The 25,509-nt window shown below is 33.4% G+C and overlaps 1 protein-coding gene across 2 annotated transcripts; it reads left to right on the top strand.

Annotated features, from left to right (window-relative positions):
* Positions 1-1,962: 1,962 nt before the first annotated feature.
* On the top strand, positions 1,963-23,184 carry LOC128017348 (monoacylglycerol lipase ABHD2-like). 2 transcript variants are annotated; one of them, XM_052602701.1, is made up of 11 exons: positions 1,963-2,148; positions 6,392-6,473; positions 6,670-6,885; positions 10,641-10,816; positions 12,110-12,277; positions 13,011-13,194; positions 16,444-16,536; positions 16,816-16,917; positions 17,699-17,768; positions 17,861-17,945; positions 19,607-23,184. In XM_052602701.1, the coding sequence occupies exons 3-11, from the start codon at positions 6,677-6,679 to the stop codon at positions 19,819-19,821; spliced, it is 1,302 nt and encodes a 433-aa protein (XP_052458661.1). In that variant the 5' UTR covers positions 1,963-2,148; positions 6,392-6,473; positions 6,670-6,676; the 3' UTR covers positions 19,822-23,184. The 2 variants fall into 2 exon arrangements, with proteins under 2 accessions (XP_052458661.1, XP_052458662.1); XM_052602702.1 differs by having other exon boundaries at positions 1,983-2,148; positions 6,675-6,885.
* Positions 23,185-25,509: the final 2,325 nt, after the last annotated feature.

The raw sequence follows: 25,509 nt of genomic DNA, 5'->3' as shown, positions 1-25,509 counted from the left end.
CTTATTTGAGCCATTTAAGACTGGTTGCATTTTTTTGATTGACAAGGGCATGACACTGACCTTTCACCTTTTGTTACCCTGCTCAACAGAGATGGGAAATATCAAAGTACAAATACTTTGTTACTGTACTTAAGTCGATTTTTCTGATATCAGTAACCTCACTATTTATTTTTCGGACCACTTTTTACCTTCACTTTTTTTTACACTAATATCTGTAATTTCTACTACTTACATTTTTAAAACAGGCTCTGTACTTTAAATTTTAATTTGTATCAATTTAATTTGCAAAACTATTGATCTCCAAGTGAGGGTCAGTTTCATCTGTGAATGGGCTACTGTAGTTTTGTCTTTGTTTATTTAGGTAAATGCCACACATTCCTGCAGGTTTGGCATTTATAATTTATGCACTATAGCAGGAAGAATATCAGAAAAAGAAAACAGATTATCAGAAAATACTGGAAAGGATGTCATTATTATCTGTTGTAGAGCTAAAGCCGTAATTTAGCAGACTGTTATTCAAACTGTGTGGGTTTGGAGAGAGCTAGGGCTGACCTAATGAAAATTAACCATGCTTATAAATAAAAACCAAAACCATGGTTATTAAGGTAACATCAAATTATGGTTTTGTTACACTAACCATAGTTTAATACTATGCTTATATACAAATGGTAATCAATCCACTAAAAAAAAAAAAAAGGTAACTAAATGGTTACAGTTTTTTTTCTCTCTCTCTCTTGGATTTGTTGGATTAGTAGGTTCGTTTTTAACTTTATGAGTGTTTAAAAACAGGGTTTTGCTGTGGGGGAGTGTTTATATTTTTTCTCCGTTGCTTCCCCCTACTGGATCATACAGGATATGCTCTCAATCTCTATTTTGGCAGTATTTGAGAGGTTAGAAACAACAACAACAACAACAACAACAAAAAGTCTCGTTGTATTTTTGCTTTTTAGCCATTTTTTTTTAAAAAGAAATAGGAATAAATTATAACAATGGTATTATGCTTAAGGTGTTAAAATGTCTCTTTAAAATGGTTAAAAACAGGCATATATCATCATTTTTATCTCCTGAACATAGATTTTTTATTTATTTAAATGACCTCTTTATTTATTTATTTTTTATTAGATTGAAAAAAACATAATATGAAAAATACATTAATACAAAAAATAATAATAATTAGAAACCAATTTTATGTATATAAGTAGTATGAATATTATATTATTATGAGTATATCATGAGAATTATTATTATTATGCACATTTTTCTGGTAATGTTCCTATCAATAAAAGCTACAACTATATATTTTAATTTGTGGAATTAGTTCTATTTTTTAATCTCCCCATTGTTAACCTTTTCCCCTTTTTCCCCCACTACTGAAATTTCTCATCTAATATTATCTATATCATCTATCCATATTCAGCGAAATTAATTATATTTTGTAAGAAATATATATAATTTGATCTATTTTAAAAAAGTCTAAACTCCATAATAATGCATTTCAAAAATAGTTTATGAAATTTCACAAGGTGGAGCTAGTTTGCTAGTTAAGAGATATATTCACTCTAGCAGTTATCTCTGCAAATGTTGGACACTATTTTACTTAAAGCACTATAATATCACAAGAATCAACATGTGACATCTTCAGAAAAAGAACTTGTATCTTATAAATATATATATATTTGCTCTTTTGTTGTTGTCTTTTGATTGCTTTTTTCGTAATCATTTGAGTAAAAGCATCTGCTTAAATGATTAATTTTAATTTAATATCCATGTCTAGATTACATTATCGTTATCACCAGTATTATTCTTATTTACACCAGAGGCGTATAATTGCAAGTGCGACCATTTTCCGTGTTTCATCCAGAACATGTTTCTCACGCTGCTGCAACGTGCCTTCGAAGGGCTGTTATAAAAAAAGAGGCGGTGCCCCATGACGCAACAGTCCGTATTAGCCAATAGGGAGCGCGGTATGTAAATGAGCTCGTGTAAAGCAGGAAATGCTGTTGCGTCTGTGTCTATCTGTAGATGAGACAAGGAGAGAAGAAAATACCAGAAAAAAGCACGGATAATGCAAGGCTAAATAAAAACACACTCCTCTACATCTGACCGATACAGGGAAACGGAGAGGTTTGGGATCGATTGGGGAACGAGGTATGATGAGTCGATGCGTTTTTTATTTATTTATTAATATTTTTGACTTGTGTCTGTGTAGGGGTGTCGTCTCTTTTCATGTCTATTCTGAGTTTTAAAGGGATGTTATGCTAGTTTTAACCAAATTTACAATTCATTCTCTATGTCTTAAGTAGATAATTGTATTATGTGTCGTTGTTGTCACACTAATATAAGTGTAAACGATGACTAGATGAGTCCTGGTTTTCCCTGTTGACATCTGCAACACACTTGTTTTCCCAATGCATGTATATCCACACTGTTTTTAGATCTAATAACAAGAGGATATATCAATATTTGAAGGTGTTTTGAAGTAAAGGCAGATGCTGGGCCTTATTCTGCAGGACACACACCACACACCGTCACGAATCAAAACACCATCATGAGATGTGTTTACATGCTTTACTTTAATAACACTGTTGGTATCTAACGCCTTGATCATTTATGATCATTATCAGTAGATATAATCATATGCCCATAGGTCATTTTTCTGAAACCTGTCAAGAGCATGCCCAGATTTTTTTTTTTATGCACAAATCTGCTTTGGTTCCATTGAGATATTTGTCATTATGACATTACATTAATACAGATATTATCCCTCCGTTTTCATTATTCTAATCCAACCTTGAATCACTTGTAGTATTTCTATTATTTGTAATGGTCAGACTTATGACATGGCAATTTTATTACTCTACTACAGGAAATTAATACTGTTATACAATGATTTTAAAATTGGTGTAAAGCAATATAACTAATGCTACAACGATGCATAGAGATAAAGTTTAAATTGTGTATTTGTGTGTGTATGTATATGTATATATATATATGTATATGTATATATATATATATGTGTATATATATATATATATATATATATATATATACACATATATATATATATATATATATATATATATATATATATATTATAATCCTAAAGAGGGTTCATTATAGTTAAAATGAACCAAAACCAGATTTTATTTTTTTTACTTTAAATAAAAAAAATCTTAACTGAATTACAATACGAAGAATTGAAGGACATGAAATAAAAGCACAACAAAATCACTAAGCCTTTAACTAAAACATAAAAACATTTAAAATATTAATAAAACCTATAAAACTGTCTAATTGATGCTAAAAATTAAATTTTCTATATATTACTTTCCAGTTGATTTTGGAGTGAAAAATGCCCCAGACTTTTATTTTTATTAATTTTTTTGTTTCAAGAGCATCTCTCAAATTGTTACACACATTATGTATTGCCTCTAATCTATTGCATATACAATATCTCTGTATTTAAACATAACTTGCATGCATTTATGAACATTATACAAATCCATGTTTCACGATGCTGACATTTTAAAATATTAACTACTGGCTTATTAAGCATTATGTAATCATGTTTGTTGATAAACTAAAACAAAAGTCTATGTAAATGTGGAATGACACACCAAATTTGGGTTCTCTTTGATCAGTGAATGATGTTGACTGTAATTGCTTTATACTGTTTGATTACATTAATTTCATTGATTCAGATTCATTTCACAAATCACAACCTCAAGAATGGATCTAAAAGAAATCCAGTCTTCCTCATTAAATTAGGGGACAAAATTCACATGTAGTCCATTGAACTTCATGAATGTTAAGACAGAAATGAGCATGGTCTGAGGGAATCAAGTTGACAGGTGCATTTCCTCACAATTAAAAATTGAAGTCCACTCTAGTTAACAGAGCTGGATCATGTACACTGCCATGCCTTCACATTATCTCATTAAAATCAAGAAATTTCTTTTAAATTAATTTAGCACTCTAAAAGGATTATCATAAACGTCCACTTTATTTAGAAGCATAAGTAAGATTTAACACTTAAATGTTGTAAATGCTCAAGTCCTCATCTCACACATTAATGTCATTATTGGGATCATTTGAGGAGAGTGAGTCATTGATGTCTTTCAGACCTGTAGAATATCTTTTGAAGACATATAATGAGATTAAAGCCAATAATCAGCTCAAATCTTGCTTGACACCCATGGCCAAGTTATTTTAGTATCAGTGTGATACTATTATAGTTTTCTAAATATTTAAAATAAGATTGTATATTTATAGTTTCCATTTTCGTTTTTTATCTAGCTAAGGTTTTATCTTTTATATTTTATTTTATTCATTTTTATTAGTTTTTTATGGTCTGTATAGTTTTTAGTTTAGTTACTTTAGTACATAAAGTTAACCTAAATGAAAATAAGAATTTTCGTTTTGGCAACTAGCTGAAATGTGTGTGTGTGTGTGTGTGTGTGTGTGTGTGTACACACACAGTACAGACCAAAAGTTTGGAAACATTACTATTTGTAATGTTTTTGAAAGAAGTTTCTTCTGCTCATCAAGCCTGCATTTATTTGATCAAAAAAAAAAAATAAATAAAAAAATAAAAACAGTAATAGTGTGAAATATAATTACAACTTAAAATAATTGTTTTTAAATGTATTATACTTTAAATTATCATTTATTTCTGTGATGCAAATCTGAATTTTTAGGATAATTATCACATGATCCTTTAGAAATCATTCTAACATGATGATTCATTATCAAAGTTGGAAACAGTTCTGCTGCTTCATATTTTTTCAGAACATGTGATACTTTTTTTAGGATACTTTGATGAATAAAAAGTAAAAAAAAAGAAGCTATGTTTTTAAAATATAAATATTTTGTAATAACAATATACACTACTTGTCAGTAATTTGGGGTCAGTAATTTTTTTTTTCTTTTTTTTTTTTATAAAATCAATTATTTTATTCAGCAAGGATGTGTTAAATTGATAAAAAGTTATAGTAAAGAAAATATATTATTAGAATATATATTATTAGAATTTTTTTTATTTTTAATAAATGCAGTTCTTTTGAACCTTTTATTGATCAAATATATTCGACAGCAGAAGTGTTTCCAACACTCATAATAAATCAGAATATTAGAATGATTTCTAAATGATCATGTGATCGACTGATGTTACATGTGACACTGAAGGCTGGAGGAATGATGCTGAAAATTCAGCTCTGCATCACGGGAATAAATTATTTTAAAAAAGTATATTCAAATAGAAAACTATTATTTTAAGTTGTAATAATATTTCACAATATTACAGTTTCTGTATTTTTGATCAAACAAATGCAGGCTTGATGAGCAGAAGAAACTTCTTTCAAAAACATTAAAAATAGTAATGTTTCCAAACTTTTGGTCTGTACTGTGTATATATATACATACACTTACACACACATTTTATGTTCCCTCAGTTAATGTTTCTATTATTTTGAATAATAAAAATGTTTTAATGCTTTTAGTTTGAGTTCTAGTTAACTATTATAACCCTGAGCTGTAGTCACCATTCACTTCTATTAAATGTATTACATGATTACTTCTCTTTTCCATATAATGATTATTGTTATTACATAAAATGTTATTTTTTCACAGAGATTGGTAGGTCTGTTAGTAGAATCTGTTGACTTCAGCGATCTTTGTTTTATTATGTGCCAATGGTGACCATTTAAACGTTTTTCTCCAAAGTTTGCGTTCCTGTAACTTAAGAGCTTTTAAAGATATCTTAATGGCTTTTGAGATGTTGGGTCTTAACAAACTTTCCTTTTGGTGTCTTCATTTTTTAAAGCCCCGTATGGTTCATTTCCAGAGATATTGCAGTTTCAGTATGACTCCAGGAGTAAATTGCACACGCTTCCAGTGGTCAAAAACCAAATGTGATTTATTTTGCATAAAGATGATTCTTCTTTTCTTTTAAAAAGGAAAAAACAAACGGATACTGCTAATAGACCTACCAATCTCTGTGTGAAAATTACACAATGATACTCTCATCTTTCAAAACATTTGTCTTGAAATCCCAGGTGAAGTCCTCATTTTGACCCCCCTCTACAAAATAGTGGATTATTCAGAAAATATACATCCATGACATTTAATATTTTGGGTTTCTTTTTAATCCAGGTATTTCTTTCACCAGAAAAACTATTAACAAAATCGTCAGTTTGAGCCGGGGACCTCTAGTTGAGTTGACACCGAATATAAACATTGGGTGGAAATATTCATTTAAAATGCAGAGAGCTGGTAGTTACGTAATTAACATGTGCTTGTTACTCAACTTGACACTGATAGTATACGTAATCAACCTTATCTCCTCTTTTTGTTTCTGATACGTGTAACCCTTCCTTTTTTCCCTTCCTCAAAGAAATTGACCAGATCACTGTGAGCTACAGTCCACACCAATAACATCCTCAGTCTTCGTCAGAGAATACGAGAACACCTACGAAGTAAGTGATTACATCAGTTTCTGGGTTCAGATCACCTTCTTGATTTCCTTGTTTATGCTTTATCGTGCCTGTATTTATGCTTGTTAATGCTTAATGCTTTTCTCACCTTGAAAATAGCCACGGAAGCCGACATGGCGTCAAACACAACCAAACGAACAGTTCTAGGTTCTAGTCATCTGTTATTGTTTATTATCAGCGCAGATATGAACCCTCATGAATCGGAGGTGTACACGGTGGCGCCGGAGATGCCAGCCATGTTTGACGGCATGAAGTTGGCGGCGGTGGCCACGGTTCTCTACGTCATCGTCCGGTGTCTAAACTTGAAAAGTCCCACCGCTCCGCCGGACCTCACTTACCAGGATACAGCACTTAACCTCTTCCTGCTCAAGTCCTGTCCTATTCTGACCAAAGAGTGAGTGTGACTCTTTAGATGATCATTTCACTGCACTCACCGTGTCTACGGAGTAAACCACATCTCTGTTCCTGAAGCTGCGCTGATTTAAGCACATAGTTGCTGAGTCTAAAGCATGCATAATTTCCTAAGGAAACTGGAGTAATGATGCTGAAAATTCAGCTTTGTTATCATAGGAATAAACTATATTTTAAAATATTTTGAAATGGAAAACAGAAAATCTATATTTAACAGTTATTTTAAGCTTTATTAATGCCATGATTGTTTTAGGCATGTATTAAAATAAAACCAGTGTTCTTTGAATTACTTTAGACTACCATGTAAAAACCATGCTATATGAATATTGTAATCAGTACCACTTTTGTATCAAAGAACCATGCATATTATTTATTAGATGCATTCATAATTTGAACTGGCTTTAATGTTTTGTAATTTTGTCATAATTTAAATTTTGTAATTTTGTCAACACTTTATATTTCTTTTTTCAATTTTATTATTTTTAAAACCTAAACTGTAGCATTTCTTTATTTTCAACACGTTTATTTTTTAGTTTTTTAGTTTTAACATTTATATTTCGGCTTTATTTCAATTAGCAAAACAATTTTAAATAGTTTTAGTTCACAAGACTGAGCTATAATACAGTACTTTATAAAAATATTTTATAAAGGTGTAACCACCTAAACTATGATACAAAGTAGGGAAAAGAGAAGACAGCATTGTTCCTCACACAGAATGAGTAATGTTGCATGAGTTCGGTTGTGGTTCAGCTGCAGTTAAGACACTTCTGAAGGAAGTTTGTAAATATCAGAAATCACATTTTTGAGTAAGGTTTCATTACCACAGCACCGTGTTTACCATCGCTCTCAAACACAAAGTTTAAGCATTCAAACTCAATAAGGTCATTTTATCAGTGAAATAAACCATACAGTCTTGTTTGCTGCAGTGTGCATTAAATGTAAAATGCACGCCGATCAATGCTTTCGTGAGAATGCATCAGGCATTTTTGGAAGGTGTTTAGTATACAAACTTTTCTCATGAAATGCAGTCATTTTCATGCTTCAATTGCACCACAACAGTTTAAGAGAACAGTGAGGTGATGCATCAAGGGTTTATTTTTAGCTGTAAGTTAACAACTTATGGTTAATATACCATTTACTCTTGAAGCCAAGACGAAGCGTGCCTTTCCAGTAATCTACAGAAAAGTTTGTATACCTGCACTGCCATTGTATAGTGTGTAATACACTTAAATGGCAAATTTATCAAGCCATTGTTATTCTTGGTTTCAACTCCTCGTCCATTTTGTTGTATTAGATCACAATCTGCAGTTAAAATAAGAAACATGTCATCTGCACACATTGACCTCAGTGGTTGCGATATGCATCACATATGTCCGATGCACATCGCCTTTTTTGTAACTCAGAGTGACTCCCGGCTGGTTATGCAATCATTATTTTCCGGTACAGCTACTTCACTAGGTGCAAAGAGATCAGTGGACCAAACTCAGCCCATTGTCCGTACTTATCCTTATCTCCTCGGTGGCACAATGAACTTTTCCCATGTTTATTATGCCGGAGGATTTTCCAGTTAAACGCCTTTTGAGAAAACAAGCGTTTCGGAGGGTTCCGACTTTGTAGATCTAGAGGTTATTTAGTCAAGCATTGATATTAGTCGCTCATGCCTGTGATGTTGCATTGTGGGTCTGGACTTTGGAACATTTTTAGGCGTGTCACGCCAACGTGGCTGCGCCGCTGCATGCTTCCTTCCTTTTAGTTGAGTTTTTTCATCTTTGATGCTTGCGGATGACTGCAGCTCAGTCAAAGATGCAGTACGAGGAACAAAGAAAGCCTGTTTCTAGTTCGTTCTGTTGTTCGTTAAGCGACGCGTCAACATTGTCGACATTCCAGAGATGCACCTGGTTATTTAAAGCGAGTCTGGATTGTGTGGAAGTGTGTTTTGCTTAATTTATCTCCTCTAGGGTTTTCTGAAGTCCGCTCACCTCAAATGACTTGTTTCTTTCTGGTAAAGCTCTCTGTGCTGATCCTTAACTCGTCTCATTTGACCGTGTCATTGTGAGCAGATTAAACCAGCCCCGGCTTTCATTGCTAGCCTCTCATAACCGGTATTTTAGGGATAATCACATATAATAGTCAGTGGTTATGTAGCGATGCTTGAGGCTACATCGTGAGAGCATGTTATGTAATACTTCAGGAGGTGTGCAATAGATCCCAGTGACCGTGAGAAGGGAACTTTGTTTACTGCTGGCTCACTTTGTGCAAACGAGCATTCCTTAAGTGGTCTGGATGCCTTTAGTTAGCAGAGCAGAGGTGGACAAGTTGATTAGGCAGTTGCCAGTGAAAGAGAATGTCATGGAATGTTAACAGCTCAAAATAGTGATGTTCTGAGAAGTTAACCATTTTAGAACAAAGTTGCATTCCTGTGTTCTAGAATTTTAATCTCTCAAAACAGTGAAAAGTCTCCATATTCCAGGAAGTTTTGTCCTCAGACAGTGATGTTCTAGAATTTTGCCTCGTACTGATACTGAGCAAAGTTGGGTCTTGAGTGATCATATTCAGAAAGGTATAAATCTCACTGCGATATTCTAGAAAGAAAAAATTCTCAGATTAAAGAACAGTTCAAGAAGCATTTTCTGTTTAATATTAAATAATCAAGAATTAGTTTCTCAATAAAATGTTTCTCACAACTTAAAAACAAATTTTTATCCTTGAATGTATGTAGAATGCCAATATGCATTTTACAGAAATTATCCATAATAAAATGAGTGTGAAGTGATTCAATGTACCCAAATAAGATGCATGTTAATCTGTGTCCTTTTAAAAAAAATTTAAATGAACTTCGTTATAAACTAGGAAATATTGATGTGTTGCCATCCGTTTATTTTTATGCTTTTGAAATAAGTCTTTTACACTCACCAAGGCTGCATTTATTTGATCAAAATAAGTCAAATCTGTAGCATTGTGAAATATTGATTAAAATTGTTAAATTAATTAAAAATTGTTTAATTGCATTATTCCTCCAGTGTTCAGTGTCACATGATGCTTCAGAAATCATTCTGATATTCTTCTTACTATCAGTGTTTGTTCCAGTGTTTGGGCTTCAATGTCTAGTAATGTCTAATGTTCAGTTCATTCCTATGAGACCTAGCAACCCACAAGCTTAGCGAAGGGTCAGTGTGTCATTGGTTAAAGTCTAATTGGTAGGCAGGGCTATTACACAACAGCACATGCACCTGTGCGATGATGCATGGAGTCAGCAGTAATGTGACTTGACCCAGAGACAAACCTGTGGGCCGCTATACTAATGGTTCATAAACATCAGAAAAATATGCACACTCTGTGTTTCATTTAGATGAAACGTGAACCTAGAAGCATTATTTTAATGAACATAAATCGTGATAAAAGCCAAAATATTAAATGCCATGAATGAATATATACGGAGTAATCCACTGTTTTGTAGGAGGTCAAAATGGCAATTGGAGATTTGGAGCCAAATTATGGGAGAAGTCAATAACTTTAGAAAGATGGTAGCATCATCATTTTGTTTTATTTTTCACAGAGATTGGTATATTTATTAGTAAAATCTGTTAACTTTAGCAACCCTCAATGCATTATATGCCAATGGTGAATATGATAAAAAATAAGGCTTCTTCAGTATTTTCCAATGGGTCTTTTTGAAGTACATTTTTAGTGCAAATCATGTAACACTTTATAAATCTGAGATTGTGTTTCATATTCTAGGTACATTCCTCCTCTACTCTGGGGTAAAAGTGGTCATCTGCAGACGGCCCTCTATGGAAAGTTGGGTCGGGTCAGTGCACCACACCCGTTCGGCCTGCGCAAATATCTGCCCATGCAGGACGGAGCCACGGCAACCTTTGACCTCTTTGAACCGCTGGCGGGTCATCAGTCCGGAGGTCAGTGCCACGTAGTTGGGTTTATTTAGCCTGAGCAGGACCGTAACACTACACTCCTGATTCTAGGAGAGTCTAGCATTCAGGATCAAAGAGGAAGTGTCATTGACATATAAATAGCTTGCTTCATCATCATTCTGAAGAAGGGGTATTAATTACAGCAATGCTTATCTTTGTGATGAACTTATCTAGGTCAGGTGACCTTTTCATGGAAGCTTATTTCCAATAGGGAATAAAAATATAATAAAGATAACATAAGACTTTTTATTTTGCAATTCTTTATTCTCGTAAATTTTATATCTTAAAAATCAGAACTGTTTTTATCGCAGTTGTGAGATATAAACTGTAGATGTAGATCTAGTTTAATATATAAATATTACATTTTATATTTAAGTTTATATTATTTAAGTTTTATTTAAGTTGATTATTTTAATATTACAGTAAAATGTAAGTTTAATATATAAACTCACAAATACCTTTTTTATTTTCTTATTCCATGGTGAAAAAAAAAGGAATCATGTAGAATTCTGAGGGGGGATAAAAATCTGAATTTCAGGATTCAAAATTCTGAGGAAAAATTCTGAATAGTGAGAGAAACTAATATAAATGTGTGTGTATATATATATATATATATATATATATATATATATATATATATATATATATATATATATATATATATATATATATATATATATATATATATATATATTTTTTTTTTTTTTATATATATATATTTTTTTTTTATATATATATATTTATTTAATTATTATTATTATTTATTTATTTATTTATTTATTATTATTTATTAAATTTGTGGCAGAATAAAGCTTCCGTACCTTTTTGGTTAAGACTGAATTTTCCATTTAAAAAAAAAAGGATTAAAGAAAGATGTCACATTTAAAATTACAATTATTAGTGGCAATTATGACATTTTATTAATTTGGATTAACAAATGTTTTTAAGAGCTGATTTTGATATAAAAACAGCACAGAAGAAAAAATGAACAAAGCACCATACAAAAAATGTAATTGTAAAATAAATACCTGCATCGGTTTCATTACAATGTCAATGGGTTTGAAAGTAAATTTTTGCAGCAGCTATGTTATTATTCAGTGTATTTTGCATTTGTTTGCTCTGAGCTAATATTGTGACACATTATCTGGAAAAGAAAAGCTAAACAGTATGATAATGTTGAGCAACTCAAACATCTGTCCGCATACATTTGCATATATTTGTCTAGATGTGAAATAGCTTCCATCGCAAGTGCTGTAATATTTTGTGTTGGTTTGACAGAGGACGTCACCATGGTCATCTGTCCTGGCATTGGGAACCACAGTGAGAAGCACTATATCCGCACGTTCGTGGATTATTCACAGAAACAGGGCTACCGCTGTGCTGTGCTCAATCACCTCGGGGCCTTGCCGAACATTGAGCTTACCTCCCCTCGCATGTTCACCTACGGTACGAGACGATGCAAAAGTGTTCATTCAGGAAACTTCATATTTCTAGAGGGAAATAGTGATTAATCAGACACTTTTCAGTTCATTCAATAAAGCAGTAATCCATGCATGCCTATATAAAATAAGCATATTTTTTTATGTAAATTTTATTTAAATTTTGGTCATAATTTAATACCTTTGTGATCCTATACATACATTTGTGCAATCAATACTGTGATGTTTGCTGTCTGCTTTAATTTAATTTAATTTTAAGTCTTTATTTATTGTATTTTCAGTTTTTATTTTATTTTAGCCTGTTAATTACTTTTAAATGTAATCTGGTTTTATTTTATCAGATGCTATTTTATATTTTATCAGGTTTTATTTTTTATATTTTACCAGATTTAATATGAATTTGAGCTTTTATAGTGTTTGAGAATTGTGCAAATAATATGCATGGTCATAAAAAATAATAAAAGTTATGTTTTTGGCCTTTCTAATTGCACCTTTGAGATCCTAAAGCCATAGATTTACTGTCAATACATAAATCTGTGCTGTTTGCCTTAATTTTATTTATTATTTATTAATTTATTAATTTATTCAGTTTATTCTAGCAGATTTTATTTTATCAGATTTTATAGATGTAAATCTTAATTTTATAATGCTAAACAGGTCAGTTTTTGTGACTAGTCAACTTCATATTTTGTTGTAGATAGTGGCAAAATGAAGGTTTTTTTGTTTGCTTCTCTCCGCAGGCTGTACATGGGAGTTTGCAGCAATGGTGGGCTTCATCAAAAAGACGTATCTCCAGACCAAACTTATCGTGGTGGGCTTCAGTCTTGGGGGGAATATCGTGTGCAAGTTCCTGGGAGAGAACCGTACCAACCAGGAGCGGGTTCTGTGTTGTGTGAGCGTGTGCCAGGGCTACAGTGCACTGAGGTGAGCCGCTCTGTTCTCAGACAGAATACATGACACCTGATGTAGCTCCAGAGGGTGTGGGACAGATCCATGAAGGGTTGGGCGTACTACCCAAATAAAGAATGTCGCCAGGTTGCTTTGGGTGGACCATTTCGTCACTACTGTCAGTGGACTCCGCCTGTACTCTAGATAAGAACTGACAGTGTGTTTATTGCAGTTAGTGATTATAAAAGGCACAGATGTCCACCTGTTTCCTCCACTTGACATTTGCATGTTGCATGAAACTCGTGCAAAGTAAACACACTCTGTTTGCACATTTGTATAAGCATATCCCTGTTAGCTAAAATAGTGCTTCTCTAATGGAACAGCATAAAAAGTCTGCGGATTTCTAGCGCATGTTTAAATCCTCCCAGAGGAAGTCAAATGTGCGAAGCACCTCTATTTCAACAAAGTCAATGAGGTGCGCTTCAATTTTAATTGGCTACAAAAGTTATATGCAATTCAAACATTTTTATTTATTTATTTTTATTCAGCAAGATGCGTTACATTGATCAAGAGTGACATTAAAGACATTTATAATATGTTACAGAATATTTATATTTCCAACTTTCTATTCATCAGAGAATGCAGAAAATAAATAAATAATGGTTAATAAACGGTTTTGCATCATTGATAATATTATTATTGTTAATGATAATTAATGTTTCTTGAGCAGCAAATCAGTAAGTATATCATAATGATTTCTGAAGGATCATGTGACACTGAAGACTGGAGGAATGATGCTGAAGATTAAGCTTTAAGATATGAATTACATTGTAACATATATTCAAATACAATAATGATTTTTGACAGTATTACTGTTTTTGGTGAAATAAAAGCCACCTTGGTGAGCATAAGACACTTATTTCAAAAACATAAAAAAAAAAAAACATCCTTCTGATCCCAAACATTTGATTGGAAGTGTAGAGTAACAAAAGTTATAAAGCTTGACACCTAGGATGCTGATATCAGTCATTTATCAACTTTTTCAATACGTTCCTCCATCAGAGCTGCACAGATGAATGGCTTACACCAGTGGTTTTCAACCTGTGTGTATCTGAGCAAGCACGACCGGTTTTGTGACAGAGCAAAGGAAATCTGCTGCGAACAGAGAGATTCGCACTCGTGCATTATTTTAATGTGCTTTCGCGTTATATTTATGCGCTCTCACTGCTGACCGCATACACATACTGTATACACATTGCAAACACCTGAGGCACCGCTACAATTAATGAGCTCTATGAACAATGCATGGCAAAAAAGAAAAAAAAGTCCCTGTATACAGGATTTTTTTTTTATTTATTTTTTTTTGCCACAAGTCTATACATTTTTTACATCTTCACTATAGTGATAATTTTGACTTATGTCTGTTCTAGAGATGTTACAACTTTTTGATAAAGCTCTGATTGGTTTTCTTTTGGAAATATGTTTCAAATTAATCCTGAATGCATTTATGACTGTAAAAGCACAATTGCAAAATTGATCAAAAAATCGCGATAGTTTTTTTTTTTTTTTTTTTTTTTGTCCATATCGCACAGCCCTAGTTTATTCAATAAATACAGTTTAAAATCTAGCTTCTGAGTACTAAGTTATTAACCCAACAATAGCGGGGTCAGTTAATTTTTTTGAAGTGGGCCGCGCAAACATATGTGTTTGGTTGTGTGGGCCGCGAGTTGAAAAAGGTTGGGAACCACTGGCTTACACAAACATTTGAATGCCTAACCGTTTGTAGACTTCTTCTAAAAAATAAAAACAACTTACTGACCTCAAATATTGTAATGGTCTTTCTAAAAACTCAGTCTGGTAAGTTTTATCTTGCACCAAATAGAGTCACCAAGTCGTGAAGAGTGAACCTGAAGGGTTAACTATAGCAACAGTAGGCTATTTTATAGTAGTTTTATCTTGCACCAAATAGAGTCTAGGCCTATCTAATGAGCTCTATGTAATAAGCATTCAGTATCAGTCTGTATACAGGCTATTAGACCAATGCCAAAGTACTTTCATCATATATTAGTTTATTGTACAGTAGATAAGTTTTTGAGATATGTAAATCTGATTTGACCTATCCGGCAGAGCCAAAAAAAAAGTGATTGCACACTGTGTGTAAAGATGTCAGTGTTGAAATAGCACCAGAGCAGCAGCTCCTCCCACTAAACATGGGACCAGCTCAGCCTGACATCAGTGAATAAGCATGTGATGAAGCAGCTCTGGAATGCGGTGGACGTGTTTGGGCTTGGGTGACTCTGAAGCCACACCTTGTTGTTGTCTCTGCTGGGGTTTTCGGCAGCAGGTCGACACACTTGGCACCGGCATCAGCGTGCTGTCGAACAGTCCAGCTCTGCCTTCAGACAGGATTACTGTGTCTGTAATACCTCGGCTGATCTGCTCAGACTGATTATCTGACAGATTATTATATTCAAGATCCCCTTTAATGCACCTTATCAATTTAGCTGGATGGAAATGATATTAAAGTGCTCATGCATGTTATACTTTTTATATTTTTGATATTTTAACATATACATTAATTTAGTTTTTCATGGCCATTTTCTCTCTTCCCCTAAAAACTTTTTTGCAATGCATGACTCGCTCTCTCTCTCTCTCGCTCTCTCTCTCTCTCTCTCTCTCGCTCTCTCTCTCTCTCTCTCTCTCTCTCTCTCTCGCTCTCTCTCTCTCTCTCTCTCTCGCTCGCTCTCTCTCGCTCGCTCGCTCTCTCTCTCTCTCGATCGCTCTCTCTCGCTCGCTCTCTCTCTCGCTCTCTCTCTCTCTCGCTCTCTCTCTCTCTCTCTCTCTCTCTCTCTATATATATATATATATATATATATAGATAGATAGATAGATAGATAGATAGATTGTTTGATAGATAATGATGTATAGAAGTCTTCAGGGAGAGAGACACTGAAAAATGGTCAGGAACAGCTTGATAATGAATTACATTTTTTTTTTTTATGTGGAACAATTAATAATATTAGTTATATATTATGCAGTTCTGAATATTATATGCAAGAACCTCTTAATAGAATTGTTTTATTTAATACAATTATTTATATATTTTTTTATAAATGTAAAGATATTGTTCAGTAAGTGTATATATAGCTTTTTTTTTAATTTATAGTCAATTTAGTCTTCATAACATTACAAACAATAAAAATATGAAAATTTTACGTAGTGTGAATAGCATTGAAAACTCATTTTGTGTGTGTGTGTGTGTGTGTGTGTGTGTGTGTGTTTCAGGGCTCAGGAGACGTTTCTGCAGTGGGACCAGTGCCGTCGTTTCTATAACTTCCTGATGGCCGACAACATGAAGAAGATCATTTTGTCTCACAGGTACAGTTGATCTCGTCCTCACTCAGTGTGAATCTGACAGACGTGTCGAGCGGCTGGCTGTGATATCCGCTCTTCTTCTGAAACCGTTCTGTTTTGAGCTCATCACTTCTTTTGCGATCAAACCATGAGGAGATCTCAGAATAACTAACAGTAGTGCTGTCTCTGATGACACACAAACAAGATAGATTCACTCTCCTCTGGGTGGTAAGAGGATATAAAACAAACCATGGAGCTGTCAGTTTAACAGATTCAGCTGAATGTTGTGTTGTGCTTCAACAGGAGCGTATTATTCGGCGTGGGCTCCACTAAAATGGTGGACACGGATCTGAGCCGGCTTTACACTGCCACATCTCTCATGCAGATCGATGACAACATCATGAGGTGAGTGCAGGGAGATTGCTACATGTTTGTGACTTATACAATATATATATATATATATATATATATATATATATATATATATATATATATATATATATATATATATATATATATATTATATTATATTATATTATATTACATAGATATATTTTTTTATTTCTTTATTATTATTATTATTTTTTTATTCCTTTTTTATTATTCTATCCAGTTTCAGTTCCTTTAATATTTCTTTCTTTTTATTTAGTTAAACTAATAAAATTTAAAATGTTATTTTGTCAATTGGCTGAAACAAAATATGTTATTTTGTTTTACTTCAGTTAACATGCATTTAATTTCTGTTTTTTTGTGATGCTAGTTAATGATAATAACCCTGTAACTGACATGAAGTCAGAATGAACGATGCATTAACTTAATAAATACATTTTTAACAGTAAAAAAAAAAAAAAGTCAAGTTTCACTTTAATTCAAGGTGTCCTTGTTACAGTGTAATTATACATTTAAGTACTGAGTAATATTTACTATCTACATTTACTTACTATATGGTTAGGATTAGGGTTACTTGCATTTATTTATGCATAATTAATTGTTATTAGAATAGTAACAAGGAAACTTTAAAATAAAGTGCTTTCCAAAGGTCATGTCTTATGGAAATGTATTAAATAAATAAAAATATTTATTTTTAGTGGGAATGGCTTTTTACATGCTATTTCAGCAGAAAGGTGTCCACATGATGTACGTTAGTATATTCCTAGTAATAGCAAGTTGTCAATTTGTTTTCTAGAAAATTCCATGGGCACAACTCTCTGAAGGAGTACTACGAGAAGGAGAGCTGTGTTCATTACATTCATAATGTGAGTAAAATAATAATGCGATTTAGTGAAATAAGGAAATACTGTGTGGTGGCATCCTGTTTATGACTCCAGTTCCTCTCTCTGTGTTGCAGATAAATGTGCCTCTGCTGCTGGTGAACTCTGGTGACGATCCGCTCGTGCACAACTCACTGCTCACCATCCCTCGCACACTCGCAGGTAAAGAGACGGGGAGTGCATTATACAAAAGAATCATTGCTGCCTGGTGGTGCTTGACAGTGACACCATCTATTATTTATGAAAAAGATCATAAAGTAATAGACTGAAATAAATAAATAAATGACTTTTTAATGAAATAATTAAAATACACGAATGCATAAACTGATATGTGATTGCATGGAGCTGCATGGCTGGAGTTTGTTCGGATTTCTAACCTTAAGTACAGTATGAGCAATAGTGAAAGTGTTGTTTGCCTCAAACACACCACCTAATAGTACTTTTTTCCATTTGAAACCAAAAAAAGGCTGTATTTTTCTAGTAGTCTTTTCTCACGGCTTCTCTTACCACTTCAGCACGCCTTCAGTATATTTCCACACTGATCTTTAATTAGACAATGACCTCATGTTCCAGAAACACCCATAATTCCTCCAGAGGCCCAACTAGACATGCATGAGATCTCTTGTTTGTTTTAACATACGATATATATATATATATAAAGTCATAATGTGTCGAGTCATAATGACAAACTCTTAACTGTATGACTCTAATGGTCAGAACTAGGGGAGTATTAAAACACAGTGTGTCAGGACGTCAGCGTGTTGTGTGCGGTGGAGACCTGAGGGGTTTTTTATGTTAGTGTGATGGGGCTCAGTATTGTTGTAAAGATTTTTAAGGAAGTGTAGCAATCTGATGCAATAGACCAAGGCTTGGCGGTGTGACAATATATATTTTGCAATAGTAAAAATGGTAGATCTTGCTGTAGCTCTTAATATATATTTGCACCGCTATCAGATAGAAGATCAATGACAGTAAACAAGTAATTCACTTCCCTCCACTTTTTTATTGTGCTTTGACATTTGTATTAGTATTTGTATTTTTTTTATTTTTTTAATGTAACTTTTAATTTTTATATCCTTTTTTTTTTTTTTTTGTAGCTTTAGTCCATCTTTATTTCAGATAACAAAAAAAAAATGTTAGTTTTACTTTTAATAACAAACACAAGTTGAATGCTTTCAAAATTGTGAGTTATTGAATCAGAATTGTAATTGCAATTTTGAGAAAAAACTCCCCCTCAGAATTGGACTTACCCGTATTTTCCGGACTATAAGTCACACTTTTTCATAGTTTGGCTGGTCCTGCAACTTGTAGTCAGGTGCGACTTATTTATCAAAATTAATTTGACATGAACCAAGAGAAAGCATTACCGTCTACAGCCGCCAGATGGCGCTCTGTACTTCTCAGTGCATCTGTAGTCTACACTGAAGACATAGAGCGCCCTCTAGTGGCTGGAGATGGTAATGTTTTATGTTGGTGCTTGGTTCTATAAATAAATGCGACTTATAGTCCAGTGCGACTTATGTTTTTTTTCCTCGTCATGACGTATTCTTGGACTGATGCGACTTATACTTAGGTGCGACTTATAGTCCGAAAAATACGGTAATAACTCAATTCCAAGTTCGTATCTCACAATCCAGAGAAAAGGAGCCATAATTGTGAGTTAAGTTATAGAAAAAAAGTCAGATTAGTAAGAGGAAAAAGTTGCAATTACCTGTAATTTTTTTTTGTTGTTGTTTTTTTCAGTGGTAGAAACGCACTTCTATAATAGGTGTATTTGAGTTACGCAATTCTGAGATTGTTTGGTTTATTTTTTCACCTTCCAGAAAAGAAAGAAAACGTGATCTTCGCTCTGACGCTGCACGGGGGACACCTGGGTTTCTTCGAGGGCGCTGTGCTGTTCCCTCATCCCCTCACCTGGATGGACAAGGTCATCGTGGGCTACGCCAATACCATCTGCCAGTGGGAGAAACAGAAACCCCCGTGTCTAAGTCAAGGCGCCCATTCCATCGAAACCAAATGCCAAGACAGTAAATCCTAACCGATCCCGTCTCCGTTTCACCTCCACGGGACATTTTCACCACGCACACGAGGGGTCGGACCACCATCTTCAAGCATTCACTGTCAGTGGGAATATTTGTTTCTCTTTTTTATCACGGTTTATCACCTACATAAATCGTAACGACTTTCCAAGGGAGAAAACAATGCCACTCGTTGACCAAAATACAATCAAAGCACCCGTGTAGCGAAGGCGGCGTTTTAGACTTACTGTAGTTTGTAGTTAAGATAAAATCAGTATCTCTTGCTCTCTAACTAGGACACTGAAAACTGAAAGTTTATCACTGCTAAAACAAGATCTGGCAGAGCTGGGTCAATCTCACAAAAATCAAAAACGGTGGGAAAAATTTTGTATTTATTGGAAAATATTTTGCATAAACAAAAAGACGACTATTCAAATATACAGCATTAATATAAGCACATTTTTCCCCCTTTTCTTTTTTTCTTTGGTAATTTTTGATAAATTTTCAGTTGTTCGTTGGGTTTTCTTTTTTTTTTTAGCTGTGTATCATGCTTTTACGATGTTGCACACTCAAAACATTTATTTGTAATACAATAATCTAAATCACCATTAATGAAAGGCAGTGCAACAGATAACACAGCGTTTATAATTCAATAACAATATATTTTTTGAATATAACAATATAATAGGGAATGAAATGGTTTTATTTTAAGATATCGCAACATTGACACAATGCAAAAAAAAATGTAATGGTCCTTAAAATAAGATATCTAAAAGAACTCATTGGTTTTTGGCTTGAAATATAACCTAGACATGTTTTTGACCAGTTTTGTGAGATTCACCCAAGCGGCACACAGATTTTACTGTTCATAACACACGAGTTTCTGGGAAGTGAGTGTTATGCAGGCACTGTGTGCTTCTAGATATGACCGGCATGCTGTTTGAGTGCATATTATTACTTAATATTAATCTACTGTATTCAGTTCTTGGTCTGTTAACCGTTTAAACACAGGCTAGAATTCATGTCACTCTTATTTTAAACCTAACTAGACCTTTTCAAGTGTGACAGGAGAAACTTTATTACTCATGAAGCCTCGTCGGTCGAATCCAAGTCACATTCCTAGGCAGTCAGTTTTTGTTTAGCACTTTTATATGACGATGATCCCTTGTGATTACCGAAACGTGTTGACTGTCCTCACTTGCGGGCCGTCCCACAAGCACTACGACCCGGTTTTAGACGGCAAATCCTGCTCCTGTGGAGAACAGCACACGCTGTTGCTGCAGTATTGACTCGTGTTTGTGGAGAACCATTGAAGGCGATAAATCTAGATGATTGTGTAACGTGTCGATTTGGGACCCAGTGGGAGACCCGAGTGCATTTCCTGGTGCACGTCTGTGAAAACTGGTTACTTAAAGGTTTTTTTTTGTGCTGTTGTATTGTTTTAGGGGTTTTTCTTTATCTCGTTCATTTCCGTTTCGCTGTTTTGTGCAATAACTTGATGAATTTATTTGTTGCTTTAACACTTGGAATTGAGAGGGTCTGAAGTGGAGCTGATCTTCTTCTTGTTACCCATTAGAGTAATCCGAGGGGAAAATATATTAGATATAAGTTTACATTTGAAGGGAACATCCAAAGTGTTATTTCCAAAGGCCTCTGAAACCTTTAACACAGTAGTTTGGTTTAGCGCGGTTAGATTTGATTCAGGGTGTTTTAGGCAAGGCATAATAAGCCAGCAGCCACAAAATGGCCAGGTAATATTTCACTGCAAAAAAAAAAAAAAAGCCTTTTGGTTTAAGAATATTATATTTTACCTTTTTTTTTTTTTTTTTTTTTGGGGTACATTTGATTTTTTCTGATTAAATTTTCTTCCCACATTAATTCGTACTACTTTTTTCTAATTTTTGTAACAGATTTCTTACAGATCAGATCTCTTTTTTTGGTAAAAATAATATTATTCATCATTGTTTTTTTTTTATTAATCCATATATATGTGTATGTGTAATATATATATATAATTTTTTTTTTTTTTTTTTTTTTTTTTTACACAAACACAATTTTTTTTTTTTGGTGAAATATTACTTTGCCATTTCTGGACATATTTTATTGAGATTTTATAATCTTTACTGATTTATCATCATGCTAAATTTATTATTTGCGTTTCTAAAGGAAAAAACGGAAAAAGCAGCTTGATGACCAAAAAAATAAAATAAATAACCTGTGTAATGTTTAGTATACGTGACCGCTGAGTGCAGATTGTCACTGATTGGCTAAAACCCTCAGTTATATGTGGTGAAATATGTGCATTTTAACAAACGTAATTGCCTTCAAAATTAGTGTTCAGCCGTCAGAAGTGAAGCATCTTCTTAAAGGAGTGTGCTGTGTGTCGAAAGAGTCTTTACCAATCAGCACCCCCTGTGGGTTATCAGATGTAAATGCACGCTCCTCTCTGTTAGGTTTTGTTTGGTCTTTTTGTCGATTAGTCTCTGTAGTCAGTGGAGGTAAAGCGGAAAGGTGTTGTAAACATGAGTCTAAAAGAGTTGGGTGTCAGTGTTCGGCTGTTTCCGGTGATTGGATCTTTTTGGCCTTTTGCACCAGCACAAATTCAATCTCTGATGTCGATCCAGTTTGCCTTTCTGAATGTCTCCCACTTACTTTTTGCACAGAAAACACGGGCTTATGTTGTATATCCTCTACAAACGTTAACGATTTTTCTGTTTGTTGTTATGTTTTACATTACTTTCAATGTTATTTTTATTCTCTAATGTACAAAAGTATGATTTGTAAACGAGTGTATGTGAATGTTTGCATCATATCACCACGTCTGCTTGTGAAAACACCAACAAACTCACATTGGAAGGTAAAAATACGATATATTGATGGTTTATGGAAACCTGGGGACTTTAATTTGTTTGACGATCAGCAATAATGCTTTGGATTTTTTTTTTTCTTCTCTTATTCTCCAAGCCAAACTGAGATGAATCGCTCAAAAAGATAATATTGTGTCAAATGGAGTTTAGAGAAAATGTTTTCTTGCTGCAGTCAAGTAGGAATTATAAAAGGAAAGTGAAAGGCCATGTATATTAATAAAAAGAAAAGTCTATTTTCAGAATCTAGAGAGAAGATTCACAAAGCATTGAGATTGTCACTGTAAGATCTGTTCCTACTCTTCTGCCCCATATTCTCATCACGGTTTATTGTGTTTGATGGCTGGTTTTTGAATGTCATTTTTCATGACCTCAGAACCCCATGCAGCACAATATCTCAATCACTGGTGTGTTTTTGATTTGGAAAACCAATGGTGTGTGATCGAATAATTTATTATTACCAGAATGGTTAATGTGTTCCAGAAATAAATTATTTTCTTGTTTAAAAAAAAAAAAAAACGTGTTTTATTTTCCCTCCAGTAGATATGAGCCTTTATTAGGGATTTTTATTGTTTTTGTCAGTTGTTTGAATTTTTATTTTTAACTCTTTCAGACAAACAACATATTACACACTTACATATTTTTAAATAAAATATAAAGTCTGTTATTTACAGGATAAGTTATATATAATACAACAGTTCTTTTTTTATTAAAATAATTTTTTATTATAATTTTTTTTAAATTAAAACTTTCTGTTTTAAAATGAATAATAATTATTATTTTTTTTACTTTATTTATTTTTTATTAAAAAGTCTCTTATGCAAACCAAGGCAGCATTTATTTGATCAAAAATTACAGTAAAAACTAATAATTGTGTAATATTATTACTATTAAAAAAAAATCTATTTTTTAAAATATTATTTTTAAATTGATAGCCTGAATGCACTGTAAGTTGCTTTGGATAAAAGTTTTAATTTAATTTAAATGTAATTTATTAAAGAGATGTAAAGCTGAATATTAAGCATCATTACTCCAGTCTTCAGTGTCACAGGGTCCTTCAGAAATCATTCAGATATGATAATTTATTGCTCAATAGACATCTATTATCAGTTTTGAGACTTAATATTTTAGTGGAAACTGTTTTTCTTACTGATACCTGTACCAGTGGTGTATATGGTCAGTATAACTAGTAGTTAACTTTTATTTGTTCAGTGTGGACCTGTTATTTAGACATCAGATGTACAAAACACTCAAAATGTTGCGCACTTTATTGAAAATGTCAATTAGGTTTGCCACAGGCTACAGCTCTGGGTCTAGAAGAACCAACAACAAAAACATTATATCTACTTAATACAAGCCATTCGGTCTAAAGGAGCAAAGTAACAACCAAATTATTTATTGGTCAAGGCTTGTTATCAAGTTTATGCATTTGATTCTTATTATTATAATTTTTTTCAACACGCAATTAATACGAAGCTTTCTTCATTTTCAAGGCAAAGAGCCCTTCAGGAAAGTTTCTGGTTTAAAGTAGTAAACTCTACAACTGTAATAATTTCGTTCATAGTTTTTTATTAAACATTTAAAACATATATTAAACCAACAAAAGGTCACAGTGTTGTGCTATTGCCTTGGCTTGTTTAAAGGGCTGTGTCTTCAAATCCGAACAGCTTGATCACCGTCACAGTCGGGACCCGTCCCATGGAAATCCGGAGGAAGGATTTCAGCATCAAAGTCCCTGAAGTAGCCATCCAGCTCGTCACCATGAACAAATACCTAGTCGATAAACAGGTTCAGATTTCTCATTTAAACACATTTTCAGAAGTGCACATCATGTGATCTCAATATGGAGTGACTCTAGTGTGCATTTCTTTAGGTTTTAAAGTGATAGTTCACCCAAAAATTTAAATTCTGTCATCATTTATTCACCCTAATGTCATAATTTTCATTTTTGGGTGAACTATACCTTAAGTTTCTAAAGTGGAACTAATTAATTTATGCATCTTTTGTTTCTGTTCTCCTTTTGAACTAATTTGACAGAATAGTGATCTTGTTCAACCCTGTTCACTCACTCACCCTCTCCAGCAGTTTAAAGGGTTCACCACATTGTAGGTATACAAGACTTTTTTTTTTTTTTAAGAAAAAAAAATAAGTAATGAAAATGATGAACACATGTAACGAAATCACTAACACTAACACCAAAATTAAAATGAAAAACGATAAAACATGGACAATCGATTTTATGGACAAGTTATAATGTTATAAAAATCCATGATTAAAATATATTAAGTAAAATTACAACTGCTTTAGCTATTATTTAGCCATGTTCTTTAAAGTGCCCTTATTATGGATTTGGAAATGACCTTTCATGCAGAGTGTAACACCGCTCTAAGTGAATGAAAACATCCTGCAAAGTTTTAAATCTGAAAGTGTACTTTGTATAAAGTTACCGTCCCTCAAAAGAAGGAGTCGACTCTGAATCATTGAAACGAGTCGTTTTAAAAGCGAATACCTACCCGTTTCATGATGACGTCAGAGTGAATCATTAGCATATCGCCGCCCACTTGGTGGTCATTTAGCGTTTGTATGAATGAAAATGCTTATTCCTTCATTTCCACTAGATGCTGCTTTTGGAGCGGTAAAAATAGCAGTGTCCCTGTAACGCTGTAAACAAAGCAGCACTGTGCTCACAAACGCATGATGTAATGAAATTTAGATCAATTGGACCAATCACCAAAGATTAGCATCACGCAAAGGAGGGGTTTAGAAAAACGAATCGTTAAAGGAATCGTTTGGGAGTCGTTCAGCAAATAAGGTAATTTTTTTTTTTTTTCATGCCTGTTGTTG

The sequence above is a fragment of the Carassius gibelio genome, chromosome A7, assembly GCF_023724105.1.
Source record: "Carassius gibelio isolate Cgi1373 ecotype wild population from Czech Republic chromosome A7, carGib1.2-hapl.c, whole genome shotgun sequence".
NCBI classification, from domain to species: Eukaryota; Metazoa; Chordata; class Actinopteri; order Cypriniformes; family Cyprinidae; genus Carassius; species Carassius gibelio.
The sequence above is the reverse complement of the archived record's forward strand: the minus strand, read 5'-3'. Positions and strand labels throughout refer to the sequence as shown.

Coding starts and splice junctions, on each gene's coding strand:
- LOC128017348 (XM_052602701.1), top strand. CDS start 6,677: ATGAACCCTCATGAATCGGAGGTGTACACGGTGGCGCCGGAGATGCCA. Junction 13,195..16,443: donor CAGGGCTACAGTGCACTGAG/GTGAGCCGCTCT, acceptor TGTGTGTTTCAG/GGCTCAGGAGACGTTTCTGC. Junction 16,918..17,698: donor ATCGATGACAACATCATGAG/GTGAGTGCAGGG, acceptor TTTGTTTTCTAG/AAAATTCCATGGGCACAACT.